Source organism: Xenopus laevis, chromosome 2L (genome assembly GCF_017654675.1).
Source record: "Xenopus laevis strain J_2021 chromosome 2L, Xenopus_laevis_v10.1, whole genome shotgun sequence".
In the NCBI taxonomy this organism is placed as follows: Eukaryota; Metazoa; Chordata; class Amphibia; order Anura; family Pipidae; genus Xenopus; species Xenopus laevis.
The window spans coordinates 84,730,200-84,748,096 of record NC_054373.1 but is presented as its reverse complement, the minus strand read 5'-3'; the positions used below and the strand labels follow the sequence as shown (position 1 = coordinate 84,748,096).

At 41.6% G+C, this 17,897-nt stretch overlaps 1 protein-coding gene across 1 annotated transcript in view; it reads right to left on the bottom strand.

Annotated features, from left to right (window-relative positions):
* Window positions 1-14,622, bottom strand: part of ago4.L (argonaute 4, RISC catalytic component L homeolog) — a 70,835-nt gene extending 56,213 nt beyond the window's left edge. Inside the window, exon 1 of the mRNA NM_001096105.1 lies at window positions 14,518-14,622. Coding sequence (NP_001089574.1) covers window positions 14,518-14,602 — 85 coding nt within the window. The 5' untranslated portion in view covers window positions 14,603-14,622. The remainder of the gene's footprint in view (window positions 1-14,517) is intronic.
* Window positions 14,623-17,897: the final 3,275 nt, after the last annotated feature.

The following is a 17,897-nucleotide window of genomic DNA, read 5'->3' as shown; positions in this document are numbered from 1 at the left end:
TATTACCTTTATTCTCAGTTAGAACCAAACCATACCTTGTACTTAATCTCAACTAAAATATAATTAATCCTTATTGGAGGCAAAACAATCTTATATGGTTTATTTCATGTTTCAATTATTATTAGCATGCTTAAGGGGGAATGTAATTAAAAGTTGTAGGTGTTATTTAAAATGGCATCTCTGTGTCACGGTCGGCACCCTAATCCAGAACCGATGCTAAGCACCCTGGTCTCGGATCTTTCTTCAGCCTTTAGCAGCCACCTTTCACCTCGGGAGGGGCCCTCAGCTTATCGGATGCCGCCAGGTCTTAATAAGAGAGGTGCCAAGCGAAGGGTTCTGGACAGGCAAAGGGCATGACTGTAAACCAAAGTCTTTTGGGCAGAAGGTCGAAGTATAAGGCATTCGGCAACAGAGTAGTCAGATCAGGCCGGGTTGAGGCAGGCAGAGTATAAACATAGTCAGGCAGGCAAGGGTCAAAACCAGGAGATCAATCAGAGGGTTTAAGCAGAAGTGGAGTCGGATATCAGGCAAGGGTCAGAATACAGGAGTTCAGAATCGTCAAAAAGCCAGGCAGGGGTTAAAACAGGAATCAAGATCAGAATTCAGATTTAGCTCAAAGCTCAAAAGCACCAGGAATAAACCTATAACGGGCAAGGATCAGAAGCCCAAATGAGCCTTTTATAGTATTTGATTTTCGAGCCATTGCGCACTGGCGTCATCACGCCAGCACATCTGGGTCAAAAAATGAAACGAGACGCATGTGCGCCCTAAGGAAGTTGAGGCAGAAGAGGAGCGGCGTGGCGGGTATCCCCGCTGCACCACTAGACCACCAGGGTGAGTATGATTTGTTACATTACCCCCCCCCCCTCGAGGGGGGCCACTGGATCCCCAGGAAACTTCAGGTGGAATGGTTTCCTGAGGCGATCAGCCCTAATGTCACAAACTGGAACCTAAGAATTCTCCTTAGGACCGTAGCCCTTCCATTTAACTAGGTATTGCAACTTACCCCGCACAAGGTGAGAATCAAGGAGCTCCTGGACAACAAATTCAGGCTGACCCTCAACCAACACTGGGGGAGGAAAAGACTGTTGGCACACCTGTGTGGCTGGTTTAGGAGAGAGACATGAAATTAATTAGAAATTTTGAAATTAACAGGTAGTTTGAGACGAACAGAAGAAGGGTTGATTATTTCAGTAATGGGATATGGACCAACAAACCTGGGCCCCGACTTGAGAGGGAACCTTAAGTTTGATGTTTTTTGTAGATAACCATACAGAGTCTCCTACCTGATATTTGGGTGCCTCTCTACGAGACTTAGCGCCCGTAGTTGCAGAAAGAGAGTCGTGCACCCCAGACTAAATTTTGGCGAATTGTTTGACAGAGGAATTGACGGAGGGTACAGGGGACAAAGAACCAGAAAAAGGAAATGCTTTGGGATGTAACCCATTAACAATAAAGAATAGAGATTCCCCAGTAGAAGCATGAGTTGCATTATTGTAAGCAAATTCTGCTCAGGGTAATAGTTCAGCCCATGAGGACTCATTGTCAGACACATAACACTTTAGAAATCGTTTAAGGGACTGATTAACCGTTTCAGGTTGACCATTGGTTTGAGGGTGATATGTAGTAGAAAATGACAACTGAATTCCAACCAAAGAGCAGAATGCTCGGCAAAATTTTGAAACAATCTGTACCCCTCTATCAGAAACAATATTGACCGGAAAAACATGTAACTTGAAAATATTAGAAATAAACAATTCAGCTAATGTCTTAGCAGATGGGAGGTCTGGGAGGGAAATTAAGTGACTCATTTTGCTGTACCTATCCACCACCACCCAAATCACAGTTTTCCCTTGGGATGAAGGGAGATCAACAATAAAATCCATCCATCGAAAGATGGGACCAGGGTCTGTCAGGAATAGGTAGTGGCCTCAACAATCCCTGAGACAGATTCGTAGAGGATTTTGATCTCTGACAGACAGGGCAAGAATTAACAAATTTTTGACATCTTGCTTAAAGGAAGGCCACCATACATTGCGAGACAATAAAGACACTGTCTTAGAGATGCCAGGATGTGCGCCATTTTAGAATTATGAGCTTCACCTAGAACCTGTTCCCTTAAATCCTCAGGTACAAATAACCTCCTGGAGGGAGTCTCTACAGGGACAGACGATTGAAATGAGGATAATTGGATATTAGGATAATAGTGTGGCACAATAGAGCTGCCACAATTAATTCAGTTGGAATGATGAAATACACTCGCTAGATTCAGACGAGTTGGCTTCAAAACTAGAGAGTGCATCAGGCCAATACGTAAGAGAAAAATTAAACCGGGTAAAAAATAAAGCCCATCTGGCCTGCCTAGGATTCAACCGCTTGGCAGACTCAATGTACAGCAGGTTTTTGTGGTCAGTAAAGACTGTTATCATATGTTTAGCCCCCTCCCAACAGGTGTCGCCATTCCTCAAAGGCCCATTTGATAGCCAACAGTTCTCTATTTCCGAAGTCAATATTGGCCTCAGCAGGCGAAAATTTCTTAGAGAAGAATGCACAACGGTGCACCTTGTTGGTTATTGGATGCCTTTGAGAAAGGACTGCACTTGCCCCAACCTCTGAGGCATCTACCTCAACAATGAAAGGAAGAGTGGTGTCAGGGTGATGAAGAATGGGGGCAGATACAAATTCTTTCTTGAGAAATTCAAAGGTTTAAAAAGCCTCAGGGGGCCACCTACTTGGATCTGCACCCTTTTTGGTTAGATCCATGATTGGAGCCACTATCAGGGAGAAGTTTTTAATAAATTGACGGTAATAATTGGCGAAACCTAAGAACCTTTGGGTTGCACGCAAAGAAAGAGCCTGGGCCCAATCCAGTACAGCCTTAACTTTGCCAGGATCCATTTCTAGACCCTTACTGGAGATATTGAACCCCACAAATTGAACAGAAGAAACCTCAAAGGTGCACTTCTCAAGCTTAGCAAAAAGATGATTCTTTCTTAACCTGAGTAATATTTTTTTTGACAGAATCTGAGAGCCCTATCCAGAACTGGCTACGAAGAGCCACGTCGTTCCAACCAGTTTCTACAGCCCACTGGCGGAACTCAGTGCAATACACCTCCGCATCCCGTTTTAACTGGCATAATTTATGAATCGCGGAATCGGCAGATGATTCGCGATCCGGGTCATCGTAGAGTATCGCCATGGTGTTAAAGAAGGCTTCAAGGGAAAAACAGGCAGAATCAGTGGAGGGTAATCTTAGGGCCCAAATTTGTGGGTCCCCCTGTAACAGGGTCATTACAAATCTCACTTTTTCCTCACCAGTAGTAAAGGATTGAGGGAAAAAGCTAAGGTATCATTTGCATGCCTCCTGGAAGACAAAAAAAAATTGATCTATCCCCATTAAATATTTCAGAGAAAGAAATTTTGGGTTTGTGGGTCTTATGTACATTACCCATCACGACTGGAGAACCCACAGGAACGGCCACAGGAGGAGCGATTACTGGACTTGGTGACTGTTTTGAAAAGTCCAGTCGGCAAGTTAGATTATGGAAGCCTTGCATCAAGTAATCTTGCTTTCGCTCATGATTTTCCAAGTGCTGTAGCAGAGTGGTAAGGAGCGCGTCAGTAGTGGAAGTAGCGGCAGCGTGACCTTCTTCTTCCATCTTGGCCCGTTATAATGTCACGGTCGGCACCCTAATCCAGAACCGATGCTAAGCACCCTGGTCTCGGCTCTTTCTTCAGCCTTTAGCAGCCGCCTTTCACCTCGGGAGGAGCCCTTGGCTAATCGGATGCCGACCAGGTCTTAATAAGAGAGGTGCCAAGCAAAGGGTTTTGGAGAGGTAAAGGGGCACGACTGTAAAGCAAAGTCTTTTGGGCAGAAGGTCGAAGTACAACAGAGTAGTCAGGCCAGGTCGAGGCAGGCAGAGTATAAACGAAATCAGGCAGGCAAGGGTCAAAACCAGGAGATCAATCAGAAGGGTTAAGCAGAAGCAGAGTCGGATATCAGGCAAGGGTCAGAATACAGGAGTTCAGAATCCTCAAAAAGCCAGGCAGGGGTCAAAACAGGAATCAAGATCAGAATTCAGATTTAGCTCAAAGCTCAAAAGCACCAGGAATAAACCTATAACGGGCAAGGATCAGAAGCCCAAATGAGCCTTTTATAGTATTTGATTTTTGCTCAATTGCGCGCTGGCGTGATTGTCCGCGTCAATAAATGAAACTAGACGCGCAAGCCCTAAGGAACCCGAGTGGAGGCAGAAGAGGAGCGGGCGTCCTCACCGCACCACTAGACCACCAGGGTGAGTAAGATTTGTTACACTCTGTGAATGTTTAGCACTGCTTGCAATGTAAAATCAGTCGCTGGCAAAGTCACTAAGCAAAGGTTACCTGTATATAAAAATACATACAGCTGAAAGTAAAAGTTTGAGCACTCCTTGCCAAACTGCATATTTGGTTAATTATGCAAGTGAAACATAGTCAGAGCCGGGCCGCGATGGCCAGGTGCCCTAGGCAAGCCGGCCAGACGCGGCACCGGCTTAGTGTGCGCATGCGCAAATGGCTGCTCGCGTGTGCATGCGCGAATGGTCGATTGCGTGCGCGAATTGCCGACCGAGTGCGCATGCGCGAATTGCCGTTCGCGTGCGCTGATTAGATTCTTGCGCATGCGCACAATCAAAACAATACCATAGATAGTCGGGCAGAGACGGGACCGGACACGGGGTAGGCGACAGAGGCGGTACGTGCCTACTCTGGCTACCCCTAGTTCCGGCCCTGAACATAGTCAATAACTACTGGAGGAATCCGTGTGTAAACATTAAACACATATTTGGAAATGTTATTGCACAGTTACATTTCGTGCAGGAACTTTAAACATAAAAACAAAGAAGACATTAATTGTGGAATGTGCAAAAGTTGAGACACCCTAGTAAGTCAGTATTTAGTGTTGTGTAATTTGAAATATTATCCGTATAGTGTTGAAATCTAGTTTCTGCAATTTACCACAGCCAAGTAAAAGCACAATGCACAAATTTAGTAACAAACCCTTTAGTACAGAGCACAGCTTGTAAATGTCTTTTGTATCCAGCAAAGGGTCTTTCAGTTGTTCTTGTAGGAATTTTTTCATATCCTTCCTTGCAGATCACTTGTATTTCCAAGATCTTTTTGGGCCATCTTGCAGGTTTAGATTCCCCCCATAGATTCAATGATGTTTAAAGGGATTCGATCATGATTTTTATGGTGTAATTTTTATTTCTAAATGACACGGTTTACACTGCAAATAATTCACTCTACCATGTAAAACAAGTATATTATTTTTAGTTGAAATATTGGTGTGTAGACAGCCTATTGTTTCTCCTACTCAATGTACCTGAAGGAGTTGCAGTGGAACATGGATTTTTACTAGAGTGCTATTCTTACATCTACCAGGGACAGGGCCAGAACTAGGGGTAGGCAGCCACCTAGGGCGCAATCATGGGGTGGGGGGCACTTTTAAGGAGATTTTTTTTCTTAAGGAGATTTTTTTTCAATGTTATAAACCACCTGTTCCAACCAGGCCCTGACTGGCAATCTGTGTGTTCGGGCATTGTCCCGACGGGCCGCTCTATATTTTATTTAAGTGGGCCGCTCCTCACCTTCAACACAGCACTGATTGCCTCAGGAGCTCTTTGAATGCATCCGATGGGCTCTAGGACCGCTCCTCCATCCTATCTCCCACGTGGCTCTGCCCCTCCCACTCCTCTCACGCTGCTGCTGCTGCTGCTGCCGTGCTGTGTGAGTGTCTCTGCAGCCCATCATGTTGTACTCTGTGCTGTAAGTAAGGCCCCGCAATGGGAGGGGAGGGGAGGGGGTGGAATCGGAGGATCGTACTAAGGGCTGTCCACCTTTCATTCTCATTATATTTGGGATTGTTTAGTCTTCTTGGGCTGGTCTTATCCTACCCCATAATAAAATGATTTATGCTTGCTTAATTAAGATATATTTCTGTCTTGTTATAACAGAAAAAATAAGGTATTTTTTGTTTAAATAGGATGCTGTGAAAAATGGTTCTGGATAAAGTTTTTTTCTGGGAAATACCAAAAATGTATGCAAAAAATTAAGGAAGGACAGATCTTTAGGAATGGCAGCTATTATTGTTTGTACCCTGGTGAACATTGCTTGCAATGTCACCTGCTTATATGTGATTCAGTGTGCTGCTCACTAATATAAAGAAAATAACACCCTCCTAATCCTTACTAATTCCTTTCTATACATCTTCAACTGTGATGCTTGGGGTGGGGACTGAATGGATGAACCTGAGGGACAGGTGTATTTCTCCTGCAAATATTATATGAAGGGAGTGTGACTGTGGGATAGCAGGTATAGTAGGGAGAGATGGTGCCTATAGTAACAGTGGATAATAGTCTCTGGGAAGGGAGTGTGACTGTGGGATAGCAGGTATAGTAGGGAGAGATGGTGCCTATAGTAACAGTGGATAATAGTCTCTGGGAAGGGAGTGTGAGTGTGGGATAGCAGGTATAGTAGGGAGAGATGGTGCCTATAGTAACCATATACCCTACTGTAAATGATAAGGATATTAGAAGTCACTGAGGGGTTGTTCTGTGACCATATAAAGGCACGAGGCTGCAGGCTGAGTTATACAGGGAACTCTGAGTATCACTCATGTATTATAAGGTATAATGTACCCCCTACTGTAAATGATAAGGATATTAGAATTCACTGAGGGGTTGTTCTGTGACCATATAAAGGCACAAGGCTGCAGGCTGAGTTATACAGGGAACTCTGAGTATCACTCATGAAATATAAGGGATAATGTACCCCCTACTGTAAATGATAAGGATATTAGAAGTCGCTGAGGGGTTCTGTGACCATATAAAGGCACAAGGCTGCAGAATCTTTAACATATTTTACATGAATTACACTTAAGAAAGAAAGGCAGCTCATTATACACATAATTTTTTGTAGTTTTACCCCAATATATAAGTGGATGTGTACAAGATCATCACACGTTTACATGTGAGCTGCTTTGATTTTTTTTGCCCGGGCTGCTTTTTACCCCCAGTCCGGCCCTGGTTCCAACCCCCCTCTTCCCGTGATTCGTACTGCGGGCAGAAGCACTCACCTCCTCCTTCTTGGCAGTTGCTGACACAGGTACATATTTGTGGGCAATATGATGAATTTTTGGCACAAGTACATATTTGGGGGCAATATTGTGTTTTTTTTTGGCTGCTGCTGGCACAGGTATAGATTTGGAGCAATATAAGGGTTTGGCTGCTGCTGGCTCAGGTATATGGGGCAATATAATATAAAAATCTGTTTGCTCTTTTGAAAAATGAATTTCAGTGCAGAAGTCTGCTGGAACAGCACTATTAAGTGATGACTTTGGATGACAGTATCCCTTTAAGCGAGTGTACCATTCCAAAAACCTTCAGTTTGACTTTCAAGTATCTTATGGTGGATTTTGAGGTATGTTTAGGATCATTAACTTTTTGTAGCAGCCATCCCCCTTTTCAGCTTCTTTCCCATTTCATATTGGCATCCAGAATTTGCTGATATTTAATGAAATCCATTCTTCCTTGTACAAGTTTTCCAGTTCCAGTTATTTATATGGTTGGTTTTGTAGGAGGGGCAGAGTGATTAAAAAGAGTGGAGTCGTTTGTCTTTATGTAAAGGCGTGCACAAAGAAATTACCAGGGATAGCACTGGAGAGGGTGTGGAATCCCCCAGGCAGAGATTTTGGCTGGGCTAGAGGTGACAAAGAAAATTTTTATTGGTGCATGCTACAAACTGCCTGGTGTTAGTGAGGAAAATAAAGCTACTATTAAAAATGGAAGAAAATACATAACTAGATCAAGTTGTTATCATGGGTGACAGGTATTCCGATATTGACTGGAGTAATAGGATGGCCCAGACAGTAAAAGCTAGGTCTGTACATACGCTAAACAATATATTTTCACAGGAAGGACAATATAATGTCTCTAAAATGCTGCTTAATACACATACATGTCAGTATTTTCCTCTTGTAAGCAAGTCACATTGTCACAAAGCATAATCTTAATAAATTACATTTATAGCAGGCAGCATATGGCAAGCAGCGTATGGCGTAAACAGGACAATGCAAGTAACCGACCAGGACATTGCAAGGGCTAATTAAACTCAGTATAGATTCCTTTTATAGCTTACACAAGATAAGCAATCGCAGCGTCAGACTTTAATGGGAGGGGGGATGTGATTGTGCAAAATAAAAATTGTTGTTTTCAATATAGTTATACATTTCTATTTAACTTGTAGGCTGGCACAAAAAAAATTGTCTTCACTCCAAAATATGATGCAAATAAAAAATGTTTTAATACGCAAAAAGGAACATCTCAGAGTGTGGCCTTACGTGTTTTGTGCCTTGTGGACACTTAGTCATAGGCTAAGTGCCCACAAGGCACAAAACGCGTAAGGCCACCCTCTGAGATGTTAATTTTTGTGTATTAAAACATTTTTAGGACCCCCTGTTAATATTGGTAAGTGTATCTTACTACTTACAAGTCTACATTACTGGATACATTTTTCCCCTATTTCCTCATCACCCCTTCATTATCATGTATTCAATATAGTTAGCCCAAAATGCAATCTATAAAGGCTGGAAAGACTGGATGTCTAACATGGGTCATAACAGTTTGCTTTTGAATCTGACCTGTGTGCTGAGAATCAATTGCAAAATCACTGAACAGTTATGTCCCATGTGGTTCCCCCTTAAAGTCACTGACTAACTCAGAGTTAAGGTCCCCATAGACGCAAAGATTTTACTTTGGTGAAAAATTTTCATCGGTTACAGTGAAATCTATCTATGTTTGCAGGACCAAGCAGGCAGCTACCCTCGGTTTTCCTGGCTTCAATATCGCTTGAAATCTTTTTAGTTGATGGACAAATTGCACATTTAAACGATCGTTTCAAGATAATCTTGGTCTCATGATAATGAAAAGATCTTTTAAAAATCTTTACATCTATGGCCAGCTTTAGACATCTGCTCACTCCAGTCTTTATAGATACATTTTTGGCTAACTAACTATTAGTGAAGGGATGAATATGTCAATTTGCAAAACCACGAAAAATTTGCAAAACGCATTGAAGTCAATTGACGACGCGAGCGGCAATTTTTATACGCACGACTATTTGGTCCAAATGCATTAAAGTCAATGATCGTCAATGATCGCAACAATTTTTATGCACACACCAGGGATTCAAAGATTAGAAACACCCGTACCTAGTTAAAGGGGTTGTTCACTTTTAAATTAAATTTTAATATGATGTAGAGAGTGATGTTCTAAAACAATTTGCAGTTGGTTTTCATTATTTATAATTAGTTTTTGAGTTATTTCACTTTTTATTCAGCAGCTCTTCAGTTTGCAATTTCAGCAATCTGGTTGCTAGGAACAAAATGACCCTAGCAGCCATGCACTAATTTGAATAAGAGACTGGAATATGAGTAGAGCTTGATAAAGGGCTGGAATAGCCCGAAACGTCGCTCTGCTAATGGCATGAATAAATAATCTTGGATTCACATATCGGAGTGCTGCTGGAATTATTGTTTTACAGTGGAATATGAGTAGAAAGACAAGTAATACAAAGTGGCAATAACAATACATTTGTAGCCTTGCAGAGCATTTGTTTTTTTGATGGGGTCAGTGACCCCCATTTGAAAGCTGGAAAGAGTCCAAAGAAGAAGGCAAATAATATAAAAAGTTGCTTAGAAATAGCCATTCTATAAAATAGTCAAAGTTAACTTGAAGGTGAACTGCTCCTTTAAGTTGGGTTGAAAAAAAAAGATCAGAGTTTTGCACATGCCAAGTATTTGTCACAGGGATATTTGCTATTCTACCTATTGGGACAACTCTGCATTGTTGGTTTGTTTACTATAAACAAATATGTTCACACAATGGCCAATGCTTGTGTTAAAACTGTGCACACTATATATGAGTTTATTCTTAGTTTTAGACATCAAACAGCTCTCTTTGAAATTCAAAGTTGCGTAATTAATTGTAAATTCAAACTACTTTTTTATATGCACTAATTAGGAATTTTCAATGGTTTTACATTTATATGTAAATGAACTGCTATTGAAATTAGTATCTGCCGTGTTCCTTTTTAGGGAGGAACTCCACGATGCGTTTGGTGCCGACACTTCGCCATGCTACGTGTTGGATGTTGTGCAGAAACAGGGAGTGAAGGAGAATCGCATGTAAGAACTACATTTTTCCGACTGTCAGATGAAAATGCATTGCGACGTGTCAGCACCAAACGCATTGTGGAGTTCCTATGAGGGCCGGAACTAGGGGTAGGCAGAGTAGGCACCTGCCTAGGGGGCAAAGCTGAGGGAGCGCCAGGCACGTACCTCCTCTGGCTCCTACCCCCTAGTCCGGTCCCCTCTCTCCTGTCTGGACTGTCCGTGTCTATTTGCTCATGTCGATTGGCGCATGTGCACTGGCGTCAGTCCGTGCATGCGCGCCAGCAGTGATTTGCGCAGGCGCGCCAGCAGTGATTCGCGTAGGCGCACCAGCAGTGATTCGCGCAGGCGAACCAGTGTCTGTGCGGGCCAGCGTCTATTTGCCCATGTGTGCTCCCTTCGACACAACAGCTGGCCAGGTTGCCTAGGGCGCATGCCCGCACTGGCCCGGCTCTGGTTCCTACCTTATTCTCGGTTCTGGTGGTTCTGACTATCTGGCAGACACCTGAATACCAGTCACTTCTGTAAAGAAAAAAAGTACACGTGGGGCGCTGGAGCCTTGGCCCCCAGTCCGACGCTGCTGAAATATGAATAAAAGAGGCCCTCAATAGAAAGACAAAGGTAAAACTGAACAATAAAATTGTAGCTTCCCAGAGCAATAGTCTTTTGACTGCAAGGGGAAGTGACCCCATTTGAAGGCTACATTCAGTATTGATCACTACAGTGCACGCAGACCCACAAGGGGAAAAAAAAATAATGGGTCTGTACCCAGGAGCGCACAAGTTATGAACTGCAAATATGTGGTTGTCACAGCTCTCATTAACCACTCAAACTGGAAATGGTACCAGAGAATTCTTACTGGTGAGATCAGGTGAGGAAAATCAGAAACTGATAAATGTATTCCCATACTTATCCCAAGTTAAGTAGCGTAACCCTGAAATTATTAGGTTTAAAATAAAATCAAATTCACAAAATCCTTAATCCATTTTGTGAATACTGTGGTTCTGTACACTTTGAAGTTAAATAGTTATTCCAGAACCATACCTCCCAACATTTTGGAAATAAATAAAGAGGGACAATAAAGTTGCAGCGCATAGCGTGGTGAAATTTTTTGACCACACCCATTTGTGGCCACACCCCCTAATTACCATGTTTATTTTACAAAATTTTGCAGGTTATTAAAGTTTGAACATATTTTTGTGTTTTTTTCCAGTTATTACAGTTTTGCTAATGAAGGTGAATTGGCTTTAAGCTGTGAGTCTAACTTTTCCCAAGGGACCTGTTATCTTATATTGTTACAATTACTTATTTCCTTGTCTTGAAATTGTTACAATTACTTATTTGCTTTTCTCGAAATTGTTACAAAAGTATCTTATATGCAGCTACGGTTGTTCTGCGCTCTATGTCAAAAGCCAAGCAAGTTAGAAACTTTGTTTCTTTTAATGGCCGTTCAGTGCAGAGAAAAACGGGACTTTCCAGTACAAAAAAAAAAAGTCAAAAGAGGAACTGTCCCTCTAAAAATGGGACAGTTGAGAGGTATGCAGAAAGTCACTAAAGTAAATGTGGATAGATGGAGTTAAACTAACAAAAGTTCTGGAGTAGAAAGGTGTAAAAAAAAAAAAATAGGGATGTTCATATGATTGTGAATGAGTTTTTTTCTGTGATTTTCTGGCATAGATAAACATTTTACTCCAACTACAAATTTGTCTTAAAGTGGACCCCTCACCCAGATACAAAAATCTGTATAATAAAATTAAACATGAAATCCAATTTCTATTTTTTATTAAATCATTCATAGCTGTAGTAAGCTCCTTTAAAAATCTCAGCTGTCAATCAAATATTGTCTGCCCCATCTCTATGCCTTAGGGCTCTTACACATGAGCGTTTTTACCTGCGCTCCCCTGCGTTCCGTTTTTCGGCGTTCAGCCGCAGGGGAGCGCAGGAATAGACGCATTTCATTATTTCAAATGGGGCTGTACTCACACAGGCGCGTGTAGGCGCCGAACGCAGGTTGAGACGCAACATGCTGCATTTTTCCTGCGTTCGGCGCCTACACGCGCCTGTGTGAGTACAGCCCCATTTCAATTAATGAAATGCGTCTATTCCTGCGCTCCCCTGCGGCTGAACGCCGAAAAACGGAACGCAGGGGAGCGCAGGTAAAAACGCTCATGTGTAAGAGCCCTTAGGCATAGAGGTGGGGCAGACAATTACTTTCACTTTCCATTAAGCACTTCCTAGATGTCACTGCTCTCCATAAATTCTCCCGTTCTCTTTACCGTTTAATCGCGTAGCCAGTGCATGGGGATGGACATCAGGTCCCCCCATTCTGGTGCACAAACAGGATTTTAAGATGATGCAAGGCTTGCCTTAATAAAAATGCCCACAAATTGGCTTCTGCCTGCTTTCTATAATTATGAATTCCCAGACTGAAGGAAAAAGGATTCAAATAATTTATATAGTGTAATTAAAGTTCGTTTTGCTTGACTAATGTGATAAAATAGGATTTTGATTAATTTTTCTGGGTGACTGGTCCCCTTTAACTCCAATTTAGTGAATCCCCCCTAGGTCTTTCAGAAGCAGGCAACATCTGGCACTCTGGATTTAATCCAGTTTTGTGAATAGCACAGCTGGAGCTGTATTCAAAGTTTGGCTCCTGTGATTATATACTCAAAAGAGTTAGCTTGAGCCAATGTGATCAAACAATATTTTCACAATAGCAGTATAGTATGTCCAGGGTTGATTCTGCACCACACCCAACTTACTGAGGTGGCCTTGCCAATGCTACCCATCTCACACTTGAGCTTATCCTTGCGGCTTTCTGATGGAGTGGACGGCCACATCACTGAATGATTTTCTGGTGTAAACAGTTTATTCAAATATAATGTCAAATTTATCTTAAAGGGGGAACTGTTGCGAAAATGAAAATGTAATATATAAGCTTCATCATACTGAAATAACAAACTTTCTAAATACAATAAATTAATAATTTTGTACCATTTCTGAAATAATCAAGTTCATCTTTACTATTCCTTAGCATTTGTTTCTCCTCATTTTGTCTTCATGCGGGAGTTGGGTGTCAGATAATCATTGACAGTTAGATACAATATATCCTATATCTTAGGGGGGGGCTCCTTTTGCCTAGAAGATGTATTAAGAGTCTCTCCTACATGCAGGATTTTTGCAAATAGCAAAAGCAGTTATTTTGTTAGATTTTGTTTGCATTGGAATCCAGTTATTTGAGTGAGCTCTAATTCACCTAGGAAAGGAAACCCCCCCCCCCACCATAAGATATATTGGATCTAACTGTCAATGACTATCTGACACCCAACTGCTGCAAGAAGACAGAATGAAGAGAAACAGATGCTGAGAGAGGGATAGTGAATATAAACTTGATTATTTCAGAAACTATGCAGAATATTTAATTAAATGTATTTACAACGTTATCCAACAAGACACAATGCCAGAAGTCAAACTAACCCTATATAATTAGGATGATAATTACTCTGCATGATTTACTCTGGACATTTTAAGACCTTATTTCAGTTTAGAATTTAGATTACAGACAGATTAGGTTTAAACACATACCCACATGACTAATGATCCTAAGGACTAGCTTGTTATTTGTCCCTCATCACAACCTGTGTATAGCCATCCAGACACAACACCTAATACTGGGGAACAGCACACACATTTTATCTAACATTGAAAGAATAGTAGTTTTGCTCCTCAACCACTGCTTAGGAGTCACATGTTAATCACTAGTCATTTGTACTTGAGAGCTGTACAGACAGACTCCCAAGTAAACACAATTGATTTGCTTGGATATGAGGGGATTAATTTTGCTGGAATCAAAAGTTCTGGAGGCACAGACACAAGAGAACAGCCAATCAGATGCTGATGTAGACTGTTAACCCACAGAGGGCTATCCAAAAGCCAGTAATAACACTCACATGTCAAACTCCTGGTTTTTGTTTTTTTTGTCTATTGCCACATCACAAGCATTCAGTTTGGCTCACGTGGACCATAGTTAGGGATTTCTCTTAAAGATGAGCTCCAGAAATAATTTTAATCACTACAGCAAGGTAGCAGCATGTTGTTGTTGTTGAGTTGTAGTTTTACAAGAGATCCAAAATGTTTCTTATTAATGAAAATATGTAGTATTGCCAATATATGTTTTTCCTTTCATTCAAGGCTGTATATACCTCACCATTCCATCTACGCAAGTAAGTATTGAAAGGTTTTTTTTAATTATAAACATTTTTTGTATATTGTATATATTTGTATAGTTAGCAAGGTATCTTAAAACTTACCAACATTTTGCAGGCACCCAGCACTTCCATTTATTGTGACATCCCTGCAGACTGTTTCACTTTCGCACAAAGTTTTTCTGCCCATTCTCTCCTTCTGCCTTAAAAATCACTTCAAAAGAGCAAACCTCACCAATTTCACCACACCTGCTTATATTGGATTTCCTAGTTCTCTACCACTCCACTCAGGTAGGACTGCCTGTCATCCATCACAGCTGAGGATACTTTTAAATGAGGAAAAAGTTTTTTCTTTGTGCAACTGCAATGACCCTGGGTGAACATTTTACTGCAAGTTTCCCTTTGTGCTCAAGATGCCACCAAACTACGTATGTTAAACATGTTGCTTACCAAATATATCAAACCAATGAAAACAACTTTATTTTCCTCAGACGGGGTGCTAATGGTGTAAGTATAGGTTAGTGGGATGATGCAGATTAAGCATTTCTGAACAGATTGGAAACAAGAGCTGTGATACAATCTGTATTTGTAGGTAAGAGCTTTTTTTATTTATGTTAAGTTAACATTTAAAGCAGTCTCAAACCAGCAGGTTTACACGTTATGGAATTCTACGAGCAATTCATTGCTGCTTAATATATTTTCATATAAGTGTTAAGTGATTTCCTGGTGAATACATAATAGCCTTACATTATAAGTTGCTGGTTCTAATGGCAACTGCTTCCCATTCACTTGAATGAGAAACCATCAGAATCTATCACTGCTAGGTGACAGGCCTGGACTGGGATTTAAAAATTGGCCCTGGCAATTCAAGTACATAGAGGCCCAAACAGCCCCCTCCAGGCCAATAAATCGTAACTGACTATGGCACCTTAAGGGTCAGGTCACACTAGGCATTTTGGGGAGATTTGGTCGCCTGGCGACTAATCACCTCGTTTTTGCCGCAACCAATCTCCCCAAACGCCTTCCCTCACTCTGCGCCTGCTATAATGAAAAAACGCCGGCGCTAATCACACGCAGCGTGTCCAAAGTCTAGGCATTTCTTAGGAATGCCTAAATGGAACATTTTGATGACTATTCCCACAAATACATGTATGCCTTTTTAATCTGTATAATGTTTAATTACTGGTGTAGATAGAGGCCTATTCCTTCATGGGCTTTGCTCCGGTGCCTGGAATAGAAAACGCAGCCCTGCGCTCATCTGTAAGAGCTCTAAAGGAACAGTTCAGTGTGAAAATAAAAACTGTGCAAAATAAAAAATGTTTCTAATGTAGTTAGTAAGCCAAAAATGGAATGATGAGCCCCCCTTCAAGTTGCTGACTAACTCAGAGTTAGAGAGCTGAAAAGCAGGAAGTAGTGTTCTGGCTATTAAGTTACACATCCAGTCACTCCAGCCTATATACATTACATTTTTGGCTAACTAACTACATTAGAAACATTGCTTATTTTGCACAGCCTCTCTGTTTACACAGTTTTTATTTTCACACTGAACTGTTCCGCCGCAGGGGAGCGCAGGAGTAGACACACTGAATTTTTTTCAATTGTTCTCACGACAAACGCAGGAAAAATGCAACATGCCGAGTCCCAACCTGCGTTCAGCGCTTACATGCGTCTTTGTGAGTACAGCCCCATTGAAAAGAATTCAGTGTGTCTACTGCTGCGCTCCCCTGCGGTTGAACGCATGAAACGGAATGCAGGGGAGTGCAGCTAAAAACGCTCATCTGTAAGAGCCATTAAACGTGCAGTCTGCAGATCTCCCAGTGTTTGTTTGCAATAGCATTTATTAGTATATGACAAGCTAATTCTAATACCTTGGGGGTGCTAATTCGTAAGATGCATTAAAATGCATTGACTCACATTTTTGCAACAATATCTGCTCCATGTGTTGGTACATACTGTAGGCCGATGCCATGTCTGTCAGTGCAGAAACATTGCAGAGAGCAGACAAGAGCATTGGTTACATTAGCCTTAAGGTGGCATTGGCTGTGAAGTCTTGAACCACACACCACAATTCAATAATGTATTTAACAAAATGAAAAGCTCTCAGATCATATATCCAGAAAGTGCTGCTGTTAAACATTATACTGACCAGCAATCCACACAGGAAGTTCAGTGTTCTCTGACCATAAGCAACCTTCACTGGAGAAACTATACCTGCAGTGTTCACAAGCAAGGATCTCTGTTGTTATATATTGGTGTGGTTACAAATAGGGCCCTTATATCCTTATAAACAATGTTTATTGAAGAAATATGTAATCATTGGTGTTAAGTGATGCAATTTGTGTCACATGACTTACTGAAACTTGTGTATTATAATAAATAATGTTGTAAAATATATTTAAATTCACCTTGGAGTTCAATGAGCTGCATACAAGTACTTGACCTTCGGCCTTGTACTTTTATATGGCCCGCTTGAGTTAACTTTTAGTATGATGAAGAAAGTGATATTTCCCTGGTTACTATGGCGCACTCACACTTTTGGGTATTCCCCGCCCCCGCTTTCAATAGGACAGAACTATCAATTAACTAATTAATTAACCATGCTTATATATACCCCTCCTTACCCTCAGACTGGTGTCTTTTTTTTTTTTTCTGTCCTCGCTTTCTTGGAGCCCTTTTTAGGGATAAGGATTTTTCTTTTGTGGCTCACGTGGACCCAGTTTTGGGACCTTTACCTGGGAAGTTTTGCCTCTCTTCCTGGTTGGGCTGTGCAGAGTGTTTCCTCCCAGAGGAGATCAGCCAGCCAAATCCCCGTTATTAGGCAGCCCGGGGATTCAGTGTGTATTATTGCCTGTGTCCCAGACCAGGTTATGGGCGGCACTATTAGGATTTATTTCTGTGAGCGTAAGTTACGGCTTGCGTTCCAACAGACGGAAGTGACGTTTCAGAAGGGAACTAGGTGCGCACAGTTGCGAAGGCGCACTTCCGCATGTGACGTCATTGTGTTGCGACGCGGATGCGGTTGGCGCTGGTTTGGCGCGGAAAATTCGTTTGTGCAGATCGTTTCTTTGAATCAGATCGTTTCTTTGAAAGTGGATAAAGAATAATCGTGTTGTTTCTGCTATTCAGGTAGTTTAAAGGAGTTTATTGTGCATGAGAATTGTTTTTTTCTATGCTGTTAGTTAATCTAGATTTTTGTTTTAGAAATGACTTCTTTACCGCAAGTGCCTAGTAGCCCAGAAAATGCTGCCAGTGATATTAGGAGGTGAGCCACTATTTGGTAAGTGTTTGGGTAAAAGAGTGCTTATGGGTTATTAACATAATTATTATGTTATTTTTCAGTGTGCCTATCCCCAGAAAAGCGATCTCTAAAGAGAAGCATAGAGTCTGTGTGGCTTGCGACAATCCAGCACTTAAACACTCAAAATTGTGTGATCGCTGTACCAGAAGATTGGCAGGAGACGCTGCGGCGGATACGGCAGATGTGA